The following is a 20158-nucleotide window of genomic DNA, read 5'->3' on the forward strand; positions in this document are numbered from 1 at the left end:
ATTATATTAGAAATAAATAACAGAAAGACCTCTAAAAAAAAAAACCCCAAATATCTGAAAACCAAACCGCAGTCTTCTAAATAACAAGAGGCCATTGAAGATATTCAAAGAGGAATTTTGAAATCTTTTGAAGTAAATAAAAATGAAAACACAACATGTGAGAATTTGTGGGATACTACTAAATCAGTACTCAGGGGGAAATTTTATCTACTAAATGCCTGTGTTAGAAAAGAACATCTATAAACAGTGATCTCAGTTTCTATCTTAAGGAACTAGAATAAGAAGAACAAATGAAGCCCAAAGAAAAAGGAAGAAAGGGAATAATAAAGATAAAAGATAAAGATAATAAAGATCATAGTAGAAGTCAATGAAATAGAAACCAGAAAAACAACAGAGAAAATCACTCAAACCAAAAGCCGGTTCTTTGAGAAGCTCAAAAGCGATCAACTTTTAGCCAGACAAATTAGGAAAAAAAAAAAAAGAAAGGCACCAGGTATTAATATTAGGATAAAAGAGGTAACAGCTCTGTAGACCACATGTTAAGAGGGAGATAAGGAAATGTTTTGAACAACTATGTCTACAAACTTGACAACTAATAAAACAAAACAGGCAGACTAATAAAGATAGGCTAAAACTTTCTTTATTAGCAGATATCATGAACCTCAATAAGAAAATCCGATGGAATCTACAAAAAAGCTACCAAAAATGATAAGTGAGTTTAGGAAGTTTGCAGGATTCACGAGCAATATACAAAATACAAACAAACTGTATTTTTATATACCAGTAATGAACACTTGAAATTGAAATAGAAAGGTACTATTCACAATTACATCAAATCATATGGGAGATTTAAGGACAAATTTGACAAAAGACCTGTAGGCTGAAAACTATAAACACTCCTGAGAGAAATTAAAGATGACTGAAATAAATGGAGATTATATTCTGTGTCCTGGGTCTGTCCATACTGCTAAGTTGTCAGTTCTTTCCACATTGATCTATAGATTCAGAGCAATCCTAATGAAAGTCTCAGTAGGTATTTTTTTGTTTTTTGTTTTGTTTCGTTCCATTTTTTTGAAACTGACAGACTGATTCTAACATTTATATGGAAATACAAAGAACAGAATAAACAAAACAACGCTGCAAAAGAACAATCTAGAGTCTGTTCTGATTTCAAGACATTCTAAAGCTATAATAGTCAAAGCAATGTTATTGGCAAAAAGGCTAACGAATAGATCAATGAAACAAAATACAAAATAGTCTAGAAATAAACTCATGCATATATGAACAACTGATTTTTGAAGACCACTTTGGAAAACATTTTGGCAGTACCTTAAAAATTAAGCATATCTACCATAGGACCTCGCCATTTTGTTCCATTTACCCAAGAAAAAAGAAAGTATGTGTATATACAATGACTTGTACATGAATATTCATGGCATTTTTATTTGTAATAGTCCCCAAACTGGTACAACCCAAATGCCCATCAACAGCTGAATGGATCATTTTGCAACATATATATGTATCGAATCATTCTATTGTACTCCTTAAATTTATAGGGTGTTATATGTCAATTATATATCAATAAAGCTGGGAAAAAATGGGGGGAAAACCCCCACAGGGGAACTGAAAAATAATTTAAGGTACATCCATACAATGGAATACTTGAACAGTAAAAAGGAATGGGCCACTGATATACGCGCAACAGCATAGATGAATCTCGAAATAATTATGCTTATCAAAAGAAGACATAAAGATGGGGCACCTAGGTGGCTCAGTTGGTTAAATGTCTGCCTTTGGCTTAGGTCATGATCTCAGGGTCCCGGGATGCAGCCCCACATTGGGCTCCCTGCTCAGTGGGGAGTCTGCTTCTCCCTCTCGCTCTGCTGTTCCCCCTACTCTTGCTCTCTAATAAATAAATAAAATCTTTTAAAAAAAGAAAACAAAAACCATTATCTACTGCAGGATTCCGTCTATACACAATTCTAGAAAATTCTAGAAATTCTAGAAACTGCTCCATTGTGAGAAAATGCAGATGTACAGTTGCTGGGTATATGCACTGTCTTGATTTTGGTGATCATTTCATGGCTACTATACATGTTAAAACTTAAAAAACTGTATACTTTAAACATGTACAGTCAATTATTCCTCAATACAGCTGTTTTAAAAAATCCAACAAAAACTATGCCCAGTCTGAGTCTTCAGTCGATTAAAGCTCTGTGTGTGTGTGTTTAGGGAGCCACCCTTAACATTTTGGGACCTATGGGAAATGTACCAGTGTAGGTTCCCTAACCCATATATAGTCTGTCCCCCTTGTCTTTCTAGGCCAGGCATCCTGGGCACCCCTTGGATTTAGGGTGATGTATCTAGACAGAAGGGGCTCCCCGCTTCTGGGCCCTGGGAGACCCTGGAAATGGGCATAGGCTCTCAGATCCCAGACACTGAGACTATAACCTAGAATGGAGAAGTTCACTCCAGATGAACATCTCTAGGTTCACAGGCTCCCTGCCTTGGCCCAGGGTATGCTTTGAGGGGGACAGAGTGTGGCCTTGAACGCAAGGATAGTCTGCAAGGGCGTAAGGTCAAAATTGAGAATGATTTAGAGCAGGCTGACATCCAGGCATGGGATCATTTCTCTAGCACTGCACTTTACAAAAGCAATGTATCCTCCAAAGATTGGATACAAATAAAAAACAATATAGCAAAAAACTAGTCCCTCACTATAGATTACTGAGACACTGCTTTATTTTATTTTTATTATTATTTAAAAAAAGATTTTATTTATGTATTTGACAGAGATCACAAGTAGGCAGAGAGGCAGGTGGGGGCGGGAAGTAGGCTCCCTGCGGAGCGGAGAGCTGGATGCAGGAGCCAGATTTGGGCTTGATCCCATGACCCTGGGATCATGACCTGAGCCAAAGGCAGAGGCTCAACCCATTGAGCCACCCAGGCACCCCTGAGACACTGCTTTAAAACACGTGGCTCTGAGCAGAGGCCCCTAAGTAAGATTGGTTCGGAGTTACGGGAGAGGTAGGGGAAACTCTGTGAAACAAGATTTCCAGGATGACTTTTTTGAGGTTTCAATCCCAATCTGCCTGCTCCCTCTTTGTATCTTTCTGGAATATTCTGTGTGGAGTATGAGGTGCCTTTAAGGCCATGGTAATTGTGTGTGAGCATGAGTTCCTTGTAGATGGCTGCCTTTCTCAGAATTTGAGAAGAGCGGCCTTTTGTTTAAAATTTTTATACTTTTTTAACAGCCATGGAAAAGATTGTGGCCATTTTTCTTTGGACAGGAAAATCTAGGCAATACCATTTGTCCCTCCTACTCCAGTTCGTCTGGGGTCATTCATTGAATGTCACAATTGGGGCATCTTACCTTGTGCACACAGGACTTGGCGTTCAGGAAAAACAGCTCCACAGTGGTTTTATCCTTTAAAAACGATATGCTTTCAATGTAAAACCTGAAAAATAGTATAGAAATTGGTTTCTTCAGATTTCTTTCCCTCCCTCAGCATGATGTCATGTCTTCATTTACGGTCCCCAAAAGCAGAGAGGATTTGGGGAACTAGGAAACAGTTGTGCTTTTTTTCCCTTTTAAAAGAAGTCTGTAACACATATGTATGTCTACGTGTATGTGCAAATATTCATGGATATCAATTACATGCAGTTAAAATCTCTTAACAGAAAGTTTTTGTGTTTTGGACAGTGAATTCAAGAGAAATCGGAAATGATATCCAACTACAAACCCAGCTTTATCTGTGCTGATCATTCTTGGACATGTGTTCTGGGAGCTTGTAATACCTCAGCTTCAAAACACAGCCCAGGTGAGCTTTGAGGGCTGAAAGTAGAAGTCGATTGTGTGAGAAGTACATAATGGAATGCTGACGTCCGCCCTGGGTCTCAGGCTTGAGTTGTGAGGGCCCCACACCCACCTTGCCAGGCACCAACCAGCCAAATTTCAATCACACCCTGCTTCTTTCTTGCCATCCTTCCAGGCCCGGGTTTTCTCTTGGCGGGAAGCCAAAGCACTTAACCTTGGACTTTTTTTCATGCAAATAAGAGTATTCTAGGCCTCTCCCCACCCCCTTCCCTGGGCTTTAGTCCTGGCTCCCAAGAGAGCTCAGACAGCCCCTTCCTTGTAAGGAGGGGAGGGGAGTCCTTCACTATTCTTGTCTGTTCTCAAAAATATCCTAATGATGAGGCTGGCCAGGGAACGCGAAGCTCTGGGTGGGTGAGCGGCCCAGATGAGGCACAGAAGTTTTTCTCAAGTTTGGAGCTTTGCTTGATGAATAATGCATGAAGAGACCTAACACCCCAAGACAGCTCACAGGTCGGCTCCTGGAAGAGAAAGTGGTGTGGCTCAGGGAGCCTGGTGTTAGCTGCACGCCATCATGAAAGTTCTTTGGCATCTGTCCTCCATCCCCTGCCCCCTCAAAGAGGACAGGATGTTGGATAAATAAATGAAACTGAAAAGGACTGTGGATGATTTTATCACGGTGATGGTAAAATCATTGGAAAAATTCCACCTCTAATGTTGAATCATCGAGGGGAGTTCCAGAGAGAATAAATCCTTTATAGTTTCCCCTACAAGGGTTTATCTCATAAGTGAGATTAATGAAGACTGATGACGGCTAGTTTTTTGAGGAAGGAAGGTGAAGGACTCAGACATGGAGGAGAACGTGGGGCTTGGGGGAGACAGGCTTTGGAACTGTAAAGGTCCAGATAGGGACTCCTTCCTCTAACCATTTATTAGCTGTGTGGCCTTGTGGTCATGATCATCAGCTTCTTTGTGTCTCTTCTAAAATGGGTGTCATGGTTGCACTCGTGTCATGGTTTGGGGGTCTTGAAAGGATTAAACTAAGTAATATATGAGAAACACTCAAATATTAACAATTGTTAATAAAAACCCATTCTCTGGAATTAAATGCGGTGTGGTGGCGGGGTGGGGACCACGACTCCGGCTTTGAGTGTAAGATCCCAGACCTCTAGCAGCCTTGGCAGCAGGGCTCAGGGGTGCCCCAGGCTTTGTGGCCCTCAGGGCAGTGACTCGCTTGCTTCTGTGCGCTCAGCTCCCACTGTGGACTCGCCCTTCTTTCTCTGACTGGCGGCTTCTGCTTCCTGCCTCCCTCTGTGTCCACTATTTCTCTGTCACTCCCTCTGAGGGATCACAGGGACTTGGTTGGTCCACTGCTTATCCCACATAAGGAGCCTCTCTGGGGTTGAGCGCTCTTCCTTCCAGGCCAGGCAACTCAATGGTGCATCCTGCAGGACTTTCTAGTTCAGCTAGGTGGTGGTGGTGCCAGTTGTCTTCTCTCTTTGCTTCTACAAGTACTTTATCCCTGTCAGCTGAGGTAATGGCAGCTTCCTGAAAGGGGCCACAGCAGTGGGCCCTCTATGATCTCCTGAGCTCCTGCTTAGGGCTAGCCAGGCTCTAAGAGCCTTCATGTTTTCATTTCATTCTCAACAATCATTTCACTTAATCTTCAGTGCAACCAGATGCCACAGGTAGCAAATTATGGGCCCATTTTACAGATGAGGAAACAGATGGAAATGTCAAGTCATCTTCTCTAAGCCCTACAGGTAGGAAGTGGTGGAGCCATGACTTGAGCTAAGGCCTCTCAGACTTCAAAGTTCACGTTCCAAACCCATGTGATATAACGCTTTCGTACAATAACAATCACAATGAAAAGAAATACGCACACAATGCCATGGGGCCTGAAGGAGGGTTGCAATTAGCTCGGCTTACGAATCAAGAGGGAGAAGTTTGCCAAGCTTGAAATCCGTAGCCCTAAGTGTCACAGGACACGAAACGTCCCCTTGGACGACTGAGCTGAGTCTTAAAGAATGCATGCGTTCACCAGGTAGCCAAGGGAGGAAAACCATTCCAGGGAGAGGACATATCAGCCAGACCAGTCCTCTTGCTAATCTTCAGGAATTCAAGAGACCACATGCAGGGGGCTGGGTGGCCCAGCCCTAAATCAGCTTGTGGCTTGTCCAACTCTGAACGTACAGCTTTGTACCAGAAACTGGGTTCACCTTGTTTCTCAAGCCCCTGACTGTACCTTCGTTCCAGTAAACAAGCCCCTATCTTGTTTCCCACCACTTTTGGCGACCTGCCCTGCTGCCTTCTACCTTTCTTCTTAGGCATCTGATTACCTGCTCTCTCAATCCAGAATCCTATCTCTCCCTCAAGGGGGCCATTGTAATGGCTTCATATTTATGGAGCGTATGAAAAGTGAGTGTCGTCCTTTGGGAGAACAGCTCCCCAGGCACACCTATCAACATGTATCATGAAGTGAAAACAAAATCTAGGGCTTCTTAATGAAATAAAATGAACTCTCCCAGACTTGTAAAATAAAGACCTTTTGTTCCAGCCCCTTTTTGGCAAAAGAATACTGTTTCCTTTCTGCGTGCTTACTGTGAGTGATTTTTCACCAAGACTTTGTGAAGTTGAAGGCCCTGGTTCAATTTCCAGCCCTGAAATGAGCTCAGGCTTTCTGACTAGGCATATGCTTCAGAGACAAACCTCACACAGCTTAATAAGTACAATTTCTTAAGAAGAGAGTTTGCTTGGAGAGGTTTGTCTCTAGTTTATGTGTTCCTCCCCTAGCTATCTTTGTCCCTTCCTGACGGGACAGGTGTTCACCTAACCACTTAGCAAGGATAACAGAACATCACACTTCAGTGATGTGACAAAGATGGCTTGGGCAGGCCTGTTGGCCTGATGACAACACAGGGTTTTGTCAAAAAGCATAGAACATGGGAGTTGTTTGGAATGGACCATTCTTCGATAGTCACTTACGTGTAGGTGGCCAATATTTTCTTCTTGGGACATTTATTCATGGTGACCCAAAGTCAGCACCATGGAGTTGGGGAGAGAACCCCGTCCTGGGACCTTGAGCTGGCTGGGCAGCTCCTCAGTGCTCCCATGCTTCATCTGCCCCACACCCCAGAAACATGAGATGTTTTAAATGTGCTCAACAGGGCGGATGGCAGGTCACTCAGTAGCCAATGGGTGGTGGGCATTATTATTCGATTCTTTTCCTTCTGTGGATGGGACCATAAGAGTAGGCACTGACTAAGCTGAGAAGCTTTTTAAAACTTTAGCATGTGTCCTTCCTAAGCTCTTTCTCTCAAGGACACAAAATGCTCCCCAGGTGTCCATTTTTTTTTTCTAAGATTTTATTTATTTATTTGACAGAGAGAGAGATCACAAGTAGGCAGAAAGGCAGGCAGACAGAGAGGGGGGCGGGAAGCAGGCTCCCTGCCAAGCAGAGAGCCCAATGTGGAGCTTGATCCCAGGACCCTGAGATCATGACCTGAGCCGAAGGCAGAGGCTTAACCCACTGAACCACCCAGCTGCTCCCCAAGGTGTCCATTTTGACCCAGAATGGGAAAATGCTGTCAAACAGAAATCCTTCTGACCAGTTACGACTTGTTCTCCACAACTAAGCCTATTTCGTTTTCCAGGGCCTTCTTTATGTCTCAGTGATATCTTCAAAGACGGTGCATCGGGCAAGAATTGCTCAATGACCTTGCATTCTGAACAATACTGGGCTTGTGAGTGGCGTCTGGTGAGGGCCTCCTTCTGGGTTTCGGTCAGTCATTGTGGGTAATTTCTGCCACTCAGCACAGCCTCGGGCCCAAGGAGATCCCTATCAGATCCTGGTCCACATTTTGAGCAGGGTGATCTCTGCTTATTGCTTGTAATGACCCCGCCACACCGTCCTCTCACTTTATAATGCGTGCTGAAGACAGTGGTGTAATTGAAGAATACTGTACTTTCTCCATGCCATTATGCAGGGCTCGTGGGAGTCCCAGATGCTCCTTTCATCTCTGGGAGGGGTGCCGTCTGAGAGAATTCCCCAAGGAAAGCACTATTTGCTTCCACAGTGTGCTCCCCTGCCAAAAGACGTTCCCTCACTTCTGAATTTCCAGGCATCTCTAGGAGAACCAGCGAGGGCCCTCCAGATAAGCCTGTAGGAACCTGCCTTTTTGCTCACGGCTGTGGTGTGGCTCTTTCTGAGCTCCCCAGGGATGGGCTAGAGGCCCCGGAGGGTAAGGGCCTTCTGTGACCTGTCCGAAAGGGTTCTAAAGAAGTCTTCTGCCCCAGGCAACCCATAAGAATCCAAGTGTGACTTCTTCCCTTACAAACTGCAAAACAGCCTGCTCCCATCCTCCACAAGCAAAGGAGGGACACAGGCTTTGAGAAGAGGGCAAGAAGGGAGGCAGGAAAGGGAAAATGGGGGGTGGGGAGGATGGCTGGGCACCGTGAATGACAAAGACAAACGATGAGATCTTCCACCTAGGGCAACCGTGAATGGGTCTGACCTAAGCCAGACAGTCCCAAACCTCCCACATTTGAAGACCATGTATCATGTTATGGAATTTTTTTTTAACCCATTCCATATGTGATTGAGGCAGTCTCTTCATTTATACCTTAATAATCGTTAACATTTACTGAGGTCTACATTATATGTTTTTATAGGTTTAATCTTCCAACAACAAGGTGCATTTTACACGTGAGGAAAATAAGCCACGGCGGGAGAAAATAGCAGAGCTGGGATTCGAACCCCGGAGAAAAGCTAAAGCACCAGTTCTCAGTGGACAGAGTGGGGGTGCATGGGCAGTGTGGGAGGCATTTATGGATCACCCTGACTTGGAGGGTGTACTGGCATCTGGGTGGGCAATGCCCGGGACGCTGAGACCATCCCGCATCCCTGTGAAGAACTACCTGCTCCAAATGTCAGAAGGGCCGCTATTAAGAAACCCTGCACTAACGGCCAAGCTTTAACTTCTGCACGCTACAGCTTTTTGCACTCGTTACATTACTCATTCTTTCCTTCGGCCCTTTCGATGTCACCCCGAGGACAGATTACAGAGGAGAGTGAGCCGATTCCCACAAACCATGTTTGATATCAGAAAGCACACTGAGAAATATAATCCTGTAAAACTGGAATCAGGATTGAGCACAAGTTTTGAAGGGTTCCCTGTCTTTCTGGATCTCTCATATGAGTCAGGACGTCGGGTCCTCATGGATGGTGTGGCCTCTGACCAAGTGCCTGGAAGGTCAGGAATTGGTGACGCCACTTAGGAGGTCACGGTCAATATTGAGGCAGCCAACAGTCACCTTCTCTAGGTTCCGGGATACTGCCCCCTTCGAGGTGAGTGTGGTGGGTGGCCCAGAGCTCCGGCTGACCTCACACATCTGCCTCCAAGAGCCTCTGCTGGGCCCACAGTAGGAGGAATTAGTTATTCCTCTGGGCTTTTGATCACATTCCTCCTTGAAGAGATAGTTTCCTGTCCTCTGCTTATTGTTGGTCATCTACTCTTTGATAGCTTTAAAATAACTCCCGGCTAGCCCCTCACAAATATTCTAACTTCTCTTCCTTTTATCAATCCTAATGCTTGCGTTGAAAAAAAAAAATGTCTAAGTAATGTGTTCGTTGTAAGAAAAAAAATGGAGAGAGATAAGCAAAAAGACAAAAACAAATCATTCTCATAATCATTCTACCCAGAAATTAACTGCTGTTTGCATAAAAAAAATGCTTAAGTAATGTGTTCATCGTAGGAAAAAATATATAGAGATTAACAAAAAGACAAAAACAATCATTCCCAGAATCATTCCACTCAGAGATTAACTACTGTAAGCATTTTAGACTTTCTCCCTACTCATGTATTTCACGTTAAGTGTAATCATGTCACATGTTTTGTGGTTTGCTTGACTATATTGGGGGCATCTTTCCATATTAACAAATCTCTTTTTTCACCAAAGTTTTTGTTTGATGTTTTTGCCTGTTGCTTTGTATTCTGTATAATTGGTTTTCTTAAAAAAAGAAAAAAAAGTCCGGTGGAATGATGGGGACCCACAGGTTATAGTCATCACGCTTCCTTCAGTTTAACTCTTTTTAAAGGCTGAGTGTTCCAGAACCAGGCCACCAGGTGCTGAGAGAACTTTCGAAGTTTTTCTAAGGCTCCATGTTTGCAACAGTTTCAGCAGAAAAAGGTGGCAGTTTTCCCTCCCCTCCCCCACATCTGTACTAGAACTCTCCAGGTCATGCAGGGAGTTCTCAGCCCTGAGTGTCATAGACAAATGCCTTAGCGGTGCATCTGAGTGGTCTCTTATAGCCCTAGGACACAGCAGAGGGGACTTGAGGAGGAGGAGGAAAACCAGCAGAAGACGGAAGACCAGAGGGGAGTGGTGGGGGGTGGTGTGGGGGCAGCAACAAAGAGTCAGAAGAAGGGAATAAAGATGTGGCTCGATGTGGAGCTGGGTGGTACCAGCCTGAGACACCTCCGCCTGCCCTCCCCTGTCTCCCCTGAGGGAATGGGAGCTTTTCCAGTGAGGTCACACCAAGGCCCTGCTCTCTGATTTAAATGCTTGCATGCTCTCTAGCTTTCGAGCTTTTCCAATGTTCACATCTGGGCTGCATTACCAAGGAGGCCCCTGTGTTTGCAGAAGATAATTTACAGCAGCAAATAACAGCCCCCCAGCCTGGAGAAGTCCCCCAGCAACCTGGGGGAGTTTGGACTCACATGAAAATGGAGAATTGATTCAATGAAATACGGTGCATAAATAAATTATGGGGCGTCTATACACCCAGGTGTCACATGCGTATTTAGCACATATCATTGAGCTTTTGTAACCGAAGAGAAGACAAAGGATTAATCCTGAAGTTCATAAAGGGAATGCTAAGTGCCCTTCACCTTCAGTGTTTTCTTTCTTCCATGCAGAAGCAGCCTGTGTTTCTGAGCTCCTCCCTGTGCTCTGGGGGGAATTAACTGAGTGAAAGTCGCCCCCCTCCCCAATCCCAGATCTGCAGGACCCCACAGTTTAGCTCAGGACTCAGTGACACAATGCACATCAAATATTTAGCCCAGTGCCTGCCACCGGGTTAATACTACATATCCATAGAGAGAGAACTACTTGAGAGCAAAACTGTATGCTTTTTTTTCTTTTTCACAAACACTACAGTTTTTTGAAAAATTGTATTTCCTTATATTTTTATAGCATTTTGTAAACTCACTTATTATCCCGATGTCTCTTTTAGCTGTCACAACCAACTTGAACAAAACTGCATTTACTCCATCTCTCGTGCACCGGGTCAGAATCTGGGCCAGGAATGTGGGGGATCTGGGGCTTGGAGGGATATGATTGTCTAGTTTAAAGATTCCTAGGATGATTCAGATACGCATCCCTCTCTCTGTGGGGAAACACTGAAATGCAATGTACTTAAAACAAAACAAAACAAAACAAATGTCTTTTATTAAAGTGACCAATTATTCATTGTAAGAACACCATAATTTCCAGAACCTTATCTTCATCCTTGGCCTATGAATATTTCTGTTTGCAATGACAATAACCGCGAGGCACATCCTTATCATGTGCTACCCCTGTCAGGAATCCTTTGTCGTTGCGCCTTCACTGCTTTGTGACTGCACCTCGGTGACTGCTTCCAGTTGCAGAATGAGTAAGTCACAGGGATGAAAGGTACAGCAGAGGCATACAGCCAGTGGTATTGTAATGTATGGTGATAGAGGGTAGCCACATTTGTGGTGAGCCCCGGATACAGTAGAGGCTTCTCAAATCACTATGTTGTACACTTGCAACTAATGTAACATGGTGTGTCAATTACACTTCCATTGAAAAGAAGAAAAAAAAAAAGAGGGCTGGTGTATTTCTGAAGAGGGCTGGTGTATTTCTGGAGCCCCCTGGAGGGACCAATATCCAGAGTCAAAAATCTGTCTTGGGTTCCATTCTTCAATGGCTAAAAGTGTAGCTGACAGAGGCAACTTCCGAGGGTCAGTGATGGTATCTATGGGGATGTCGGTCTCACCCATGGTTCTGTTCTCTCAAAAGAAGAGGGTAGAGGTCCTCTGAGAGGCACCAGACTTCACAGGGCGCCTCTGACCCCCTTCCAAGCCCTCCAAAGAACGACATTCCACTGCATGACCTCCATCAGCTCACTTAATTCTCTGTGGCTTTTGCTTTATCATCTCTTTAATTAAGTTGGAGTAACAACAAGCACTTAATTGGAATAATAACAAAGACTATTATGATCTCACTATACTGTTGGGAGGAAAAATTAAGTGAATAATTAAGAACTCGATAAGGGTTCTGAACACGCAAGAAGTTAAGGGAAAGTCACGCCATGTGATTACAGGACACTCTCGAGAGATAACGCTCAAGTAAGTGCTGAAACTCACGGAAACAAGCAGCAGGCTGCTCGGGCATCTCAGGAACCTGCTTCCAGAAGATAGGGCCGCCTTAAGGAATGACTGAATAGAAGGGAGACAGAGTTTTCTCCTTTGGTATTTTGAGACCAAAACTAGACCACACATCAGCTGTCGGCGGAGTTCACAATCGGAGGAGGATGACTAAATAAATGGTACTTGTTAAATTCTCCAAAGACAGAGGGTCTAGCTTATGCCACGTAAGTAACACACGCGTGCAAAGATGAAAATGCAAGGATCTTAACCACAGCCTGCATTAAAATATACATAATTGGAAACAGCTTACGTGCTCCATAGGAGACTGGACCCTAAATTTTGAAAGTGCAAACAAAGAGGATTTTCACAGACACAGGGGTGGTGGGAGGGAGGAAGGCTGGAGGAGAGTAAGTTCATATAATGTGAAATGTTTATGGTGCAACTATAATCTTTTGTAAAAAAATATACGGACCTATGTTGAGCCATTTTTCACACACAAGATTAAAATTTCTCTATGCTCTGACCCGCTTACTGATGAATATGCACTTTTTCTGACTGCTCGTTAGTTGCATTTGCCTTTTCCTGCCATTCCCACAAACACAAGCACTCGTGTCATCCTCCTTCTAGGAAACTCCTATGTCTTTCTTTAGGATTTCTGCGCAATTCTCCACACTAGCTATGCTCCTGGACAAATCACCATTTATGCTACTTCCTTTCTGGGTTTCAAAAACATGTCTTGTGGTATGAAAGAAATTCCAAGCCAGATATCAAAGCAGAAAGCAAAAAAAACCAGACAAACAAAAAAAAAACAACCAAATTGGAGATTGCCAATACTTTATTTCCAAGTTAGGAGCAGCTACCGTCGACAATCACCATTCATATAAAAAAAAATGCTGAAAAAAAGGTTATTACCATACTTTTGGGTTTCATGGACCAGACTGAAGTAAATGAAATGAAGTTAAAAAAAAAAAATTGTGTAAATCAACATGATTTTGCCAGGTAATCAGAGTATAAAAATTCCCAAAAAGAAAAATCAGAAGCTTCCACTACTAGGTCATGAAACAAATCATCTTTCTTCCTTTCTTTTTTTAAGTAAGCTATTAAAATTATAAACCCATTTGCCTCTGAACTAAACTCTCCAACTGTCAAACATGTCACAACCCAGAGATCAAGAGTTCCACACTCTACCAACTGAGCTAGCCAGGCACCTCAAACAAAGCATATTTCAATATCCGAAAAATAACACAAGCTCAGAATACAGAAACATTCTTCAGGTTGCTCGAGCTTTCTGAAAACTTATTTGGATTCCTGGGAAATCTACTACCTTGACTTATTTGATCATATTTGGCTTCAGACAAGGAAAACAACTTATTGTGAAATTTATCATCAAATTCAGCTAGTGGGGGGGAGAGCTGCCAGGGCACAGAAAGGGGCTTTCAGCAAAATTGGGAATGTTTTACTTCTTAAGCTATAGGTACAGGAACACAGGTGTTACTTTTTGTAACATTTTCTTTTTTTTTTTAAAGATTTATTTATTTGACAGAGAGAAATCACAAGAGAGGCAGGCAGAGAGAGAGGAAGGGAAGCAGGCTCTCTGCCGAGCAGAGAGCCCGATGTGGGACTCGATCCCAGGACCCCGAGATCATGACCTGAGCTGAAGGCAACGGCTTAACCCACTGAGCCACCCAGGCGCCCCTGTAACATTTTCTTTATTTGAGAGTGTGAATATTTCATGTGGAAAACTATTCCCACCATGGGCTGGCCTTAAGAAATCACTGATTGAGTTGAACGCATCCACTTCTGGAGAAAGAATGTGCGGACGCCCTAGGAACGGGTAAGTGACCTGCCCAAGCAGAGCCAGGGGACAAGTCAAGGACTCCTTACATCCTTCTCAGCAATCTCTCTGCCTGCAAGCTGAATTCAGATTTCTGCACTGTTAAGATAATTCTGTCCATGAACATTTGTTTGCATTTTATCTTCTATTCAAACTAAAGCATGAAATTGTATAAAATTCAATCCTTGCCGTAGGAAACATTCATACATAACATGTAACAGTAAATGCAATCCTTGCCTAGGAAACATTCATACATAACATGTAACAGTAAATGTCTGCCATATTTCAAATTATAAAAATCCTAAAAGTATTCTGAATTGAAAACAGCCTTATGTATTAAAACAAAGAACCTATGTTTTCCAGCTTTAAATTGGTCCAAAGGACTTTCAGGCATAAAGGAAGGTGATCCTACCCTTCATCATCAAAGAAAGCAGTTCTACACAGTATCTATGGCAACTTCGTCTCCACACTAAGACAGTAGAGAATTTTCCTCACATAATAATGTTTTGATAGGTCTGTTCTTTTTTTTTTTTTATTCTCTATCTGATCACCAGAATTTTTTTTTTTTTTTTAAAGGGAGGTGGGAACGCTGGATGTTTCTATGGATACATACCTCACAGCAAAATGCAAAATGGTGGCGCCTGGCTTCTTGGGCAGATCATGGTCAAGAACGCGGTGATCTAACTGTAGCCAGTTCTGCTGACCTCTGTGAGGGCAAAGCAAAGAAAAAGGATTAAACAGAAGGTCAGAGAAAGGTTCAATAACACGCAGTGTTGGCAAAGCTGTGAGCAAACAGTTACTGTCATACATGGAAGGCAGGCATATAACATGTTATAACTGGTAATGAGGCTAATTTAGCAATTACTATCAAAGTTATAAAAGCATTTGCCTCTGAGACAGACTGTTGATTTCCAAGAATTGATCCAGGTAAACCTGCACATGTGAGAAATGGCTCACGTATAAAGTCCCTTACTTGAGCACTGGTTGTAACAGTAAAAAGGCTCAAAACAACCCCTAGATATCCAGCAAGGTGTTGCTTAGAACATGAATTTAAACTGAGCAACGACACACCAGGCAGCCATACAAAAGATGGAGAGTATCTTCACAAACTTACTTTGAACAATTTCCAAGAGATGATGTGAAATGGAAAAGCACGGTACACAACCTGAGTACTGTATATAGCCATTTTAAAATTTAAAAACACACACACACACATATGAATAAAATATCTCTGAGAGGATAAACAAGAAACTGATACTACCTGGTACCTTTGGAGGTAAAAAACTAGGTGAAACTTAATATATTAATCTTCACATTCTTATTAAATATGATATCTGAAATACTGCAGAGAGTCAAGAAGGGGAAAGTGCCTGGTTTCACGAAATCAGAAAGACACAAAGAACAATAGTACAGCTTTCTATAACACGTGGGGTTCCATATTCTCTGAGTGCTGTTTCTATATTATGGACTTCCTAATATTTGAGCATGTATTTTTTATTTACTCAAGAGCATCAGCAAGTTCATGAATACAAATAGTTCTCCCTAAATTTTGACCTCTGAGGGATCCAAAGGATGACGCTGTGGCTTGGGATTTGTTTCTAGGACTTTTCCAAGGTGGTCCAACCAGCTGGTCTGTTTGGACTGTACATTCCCAGAAGGCATAGACTCCATTCTGCTTGCTTATAGAAAGCTTAAAAACATGCAAATGGTGGTGGGGTGTCAAATTACAATAAAACCTATAATGGGCCACAAGATATTTTCCAACCTTTTTTGGTCCTTGAATAAATAATTTAAAAAACTCAGAAAACTCTAAGCTGTATTCATTATAAGTAGATTGGAAAAGTGAACATAAACAATAATAAGAGTAATAGTAATAATAATCATTAATAACAGTTACTCATAATAATAACAGTTACTCTGTCCCCACAGAGCTGGAAGTTTTTATGTATTAAGGCTGTATTTTACAATAAGCTTGCAAAAAAAGCGGCAGAGCCAGGATTTGAGCTCAGGACTTACACTACAGGACTTTGGTGTATTAGGCACCTAGAATATTGAATCAGCTTTTATAACGTTTGGCTGATCCCTGTCACTTATTATTCTCAACACTGGAAAAAGTGTGTCTTTGTTTCTGCAGTTATAAAATGAGGCTTCCAATAATTATCCTTAGCTTTCCTAGGAGAAATATCAAGATAAATAAGATGATATAAGTGATATGAGGGGATGTTCTAAGAAACACTGCTTGTTCAAAAACACATATATATAAAGATAGGGGGCTAGAAGGTGAGGGACTCTTCCACTGTATTTCATCCAGATTAGAATCGCTGATTTAAAGACATATGACAATCTCAGACATGTTCAAATATGTGTCTTTTTTAAAATTAATTAATTTATTTTTTCAGCATAACAGTATTCATTGTTTTTGCACAACACCCAGTGCTCCATGCAATACGTGCCCTCCCTATGACCCACCACCTGGTTCCCCCAACCTCCCACCCCTGCCCCTTCAAAACCCCCAGGTTGTTTCTCAGAGTCCATAGTCTCTTATGGTTCACCTCAAATATGTGTCTTAAAGTACATAACATAGTGTATAGTATCAGGTCTTAACAGTTTCTTAGGGAAAATGAGACTAATTTGGAATTGTGCTTTTTGCTTTTATATAGGAAAGATATGGCATTATTACAAGAGCACAATATATACTTACATTTACTTGCATGGAATGATGTCCAAGAATGAATGAAACAAGTTGTATAATAACATATATGACATAAATCAATTATATTAACCAAAGATGCACACTGAAAACACTATTATATGTGGATGAAATTCTTATAGTTCTGGAGAGGTACAGAGCAAACTGTGACATTTGGAGTGGGGAGGCAATCAAAAGGGATTGGCTTCAATCATGATAGTAAATTTTTTTATAAAAAGACATTCATGTATATGTACTATAAAAATAATTTTTTAAAAAAGGGTAAGTTAGAAATTAGGTTTTAAAAATCCATCCAGGAATGCCTGGCTGGCTCAGTTGCAAGAACAAGTGACTCTTGATATTGAGGTTGTGAACTCGAGCCCCACACTGGGTGTAGAGATTACTAAAATAATAATAATAATAACAACTTCAAAAAAAGAACCCCATCCATAATCTCACCAACAAGATAAAATTGGAAGAACAAAAAACTGAAAATTACCCATAACTCTACCACTGAGATACACATAAGGTTAACATGTTGTTTTATGGTCTTTAAGACTAAAATGAGATCAAAAAGTGCTTTTGCTTCTAACCTGCGTTGCTCAAGTTTTTCCATCAGCAAATATACTAGAGCTAATCAATGTCTCAAAAAGATAGTTGATTGTACAGCCTCCTCTATCAAGCTGCTCAGCTCAACCCTAAAGCAAGCTTTTTTTGGTCTGCAATGGTATCAGTCCAAAAGCCCATCATCAGCTCACACCCAGCAAATGGGATGGTGACCAAAAGTCACAATTGTGTTGTGAAAACTGTTATTTCTTTATAAGCAAAGCTTATTCAGCAAAGTCTTTCAAGACAAGAGAATTAAAGAAAAATGAAGTGGGTTGAAGGGGATGGGAACCATTTTGGTGAACCTCAGAGCTGCTGGTTCAGGAGGGCAAGACTGCCCTCTAGAGGTGAAAGACTGCCTCTGCACACAGATCACCAGGAGGTACTTCCAAGTGGAATCTCAAGGTACTCTACCCTACCCTCCAACAGGACCGGGGATTTATTTTTGTTGGTCACCATCACTACTTTTCTTATGTAATGGTGTAATTCAGTTTTTCCATTTATCTTCCTGGCCTGTGTGTGGAGGCATAGACAGTAGCAAGTTTCATTGACAAAATGTCCCCCTCAGCTTTGTCTTCCTCTGTTGAGAGAAGTTCACTAAAGGCAGATGGCTGATGTGGCATCTAAGTTGGAAATTCCATTCAGACAGCATCCTGGGAGGGATCCCACTCAGTGGTTTTATGGGGGCGGGGGAAAGGGAGGGCTGAAAGAAAATACTTTCCAAAAATATTTACCAGACAAAAAAAAAAAAAAAAAAAAAAAAAGAGCTAGGGCTTGTGACCAAGACATTCCAAGGAGACACCCTGAGACAGAAGCAATTTTCCAGACCTGTTCCCCAGAAAGGTGGAAATGGCCAAATCCCCCTCCCCCTCCCAAAGTCCAGCTCCTTCTTCTGAAAATAAACATAGCTATAGCCAGAAGACACCTTCCAAACTGGTCGTAATTCAAAAACAGACTGTGCAGGGGAGTACACGGAGGACAGTATGGAGCCAGGCTTCTTGGAAAGACTACAACCATCAACCCCTGTCGCCAAACGAGAATGCTGGAGGAGACGGTTCAGTGAGACATTCTTCTCCCAGTAGGGGATTTAGAAAGATATCCCAGAGTAGAAGGGGCGGGGGGAACATGGCTCAAGGCATTAAAGGAAGTCATTCATATTATACCTTTTCTTTCTGAAGAGTAGACCTTATAGCTGAATGACTGATTTATGCACTGTTTGGTTAGGCTCACCTGAACTGGGAGTTTTCCCAGAAGCCATCCATTGTGGCCAGGACCCCCTTTTTCTGCCCATCATGAAACCTTGCAGCCTGGGGAACTTGCAACACCAGTCATAAATCATGTAATTCCTGTGCAAACATCCTACAGTAGCCTGGGCGGGTGGGGGGAGGGTGCCTCTCCCATCTATGTGACACGCAGGGCTCACCTATGATTGTGTCCCTCTTACCTCTTGCGCCACCATCAGGCCAGGCTCCTCATCACTGGGCAAATGCACCCCAGTCATATCTCCATGCTCACGCACTGAGCCACAAAATGAGTCTTTCCTAGAATGTCATCATCCATTTCTCTCCCCTTCATCCAAAGTCTACCTGCCCTGCCCTGTCCATTTGTACTTATTCTCTTGGGAGAATTCCACTCTAGTCATCCATTAGGCCCCTTCTGGACACTGAACTTACCACTGCACCAACAATAGCATGACAGCTACCTTTCAGCGTGTGCCTAACCTATGAGCTGGGCATACCCTACCGGACTTAACAGTACATAATCCCAGCATCATATTACATTTATCTTATGTAGTCCTTATTATATGGGTATTTATTATGCCCAGTGTATCAAAGAGAACACTGGAGTAGCGGAGATGTTAAGTAACTGTCCTAAAATCTCAGAGCTACCACAATTCCAGAAGAGCCACTCCCTGCCTCCCTCTCAGCCCTTCACTGGCACCACTTTCTTTCTTACTCTCTATGTTCCAGTCATACTGGATTTTTTTTTCTTTCTCAAAAATACAAAATTAAAAAACAAAACAAAACAAAGTCAAGCTCTGTCTCATCTCAAAGCTTTCACCCCGGCTTTTGTCTGGAATGCCTCCCTCTACGTATGCAGAACTGGATCTTCCTTCTTATTAAATGTCTCCTCCTAGAAGCCTTCCTCGTCCACCCTATCTAACACCACCCCCCCCAACTTTTCTTCATCATGGCCATGATCATTTTCTTCTATGCACTTATCATTTCAAGTAATTTCTCATTTATCTATTTGTTTACTTGTTCTGCTAGACCATACCATTGCAATATAAGCTAGGTGAAAACAAGAACTTTGTCTCTGTCATGCACAGCTAAATCTCTCGGACATAGAACAATGCCCGGCGTTTTATGGGCACTCAAGAAATATTAGCTGAATGATAAATTACTATTCATGCTTTTCGCCTCTATTCTACGTGACCTCTCTAAACCACAGTGTTTCAACCAGATAGCTTAGCTATTATGTGTTTTAGGCTTCATATATTGTTTGTAATTATTGCATGTACAATCACTTTCAGCCTGTGTGCGCGCGCACGTGTGTGTGTGTGTTTAATCACTAATTTACATGAACATTTACATGAACTAGCCTTGTCTTTCCAGCTAAGAGTATGTGGTCAATGGATGTCTGTACTCCCTATTTCCTCCAGCAGAGGACTGATTGTATAGGGTCTCAAATAGTTGTTGGGTAAACTGATAATTTTGTGAATCAGAGTGAGGCAGGCAATGTCTAAGTGTGTTTTTTTTTTGTCCAGTGTACTTCCGATTCAGGAAGCATCCTGGGTCTGGGATCAGAGTTTTCAGGTTTTT

At 42.3% G+C, this 20158-nt stretch overlaps 1 protein-coding gene across 5 annotated transcripts in view; it reads right to left on the reverse strand.

The window, feature by feature from the left end:
- The window catches only part of FRMD4B (FERM domain containing 4B), a 219629-nt gene that overhangs the window by 90673 nt on the left and 108798 nt on the right, over window positions 1-20158 (reverse strand). For all 5 annotated transcript variants that reach the window (XM_045991687.1, XM_045991683.1, XM_045991682.1 and 2 more), the window contains 2 exons: window positions 14655-14747; window positions 3374-3458 (listed from right to left, as the gene is read on the reverse strand). In XM_045991687.1, coding sequence (XP_045847643.1) covers window positions 3374-3458; window positions 14655-14747 — 178 coding nt within the window. The remainder of the gene's footprint in view (window positions 1-3373; window positions 3459-14654; window positions 14748-20158) is intronic.

Source organism: Meles meles, chromosome 20 (genome assembly GCF_922984935.1).
Source record: "Meles meles chromosome 20, mMelMel3.1 paternal haplotype, whole genome shotgun sequence".
In the NCBI taxonomy this organism is placed as follows: domain Eukaryota; kingdom Metazoa; phylum Chordata; class Mammalia; order Carnivora; family Mustelidae; genus Meles; species Meles meles.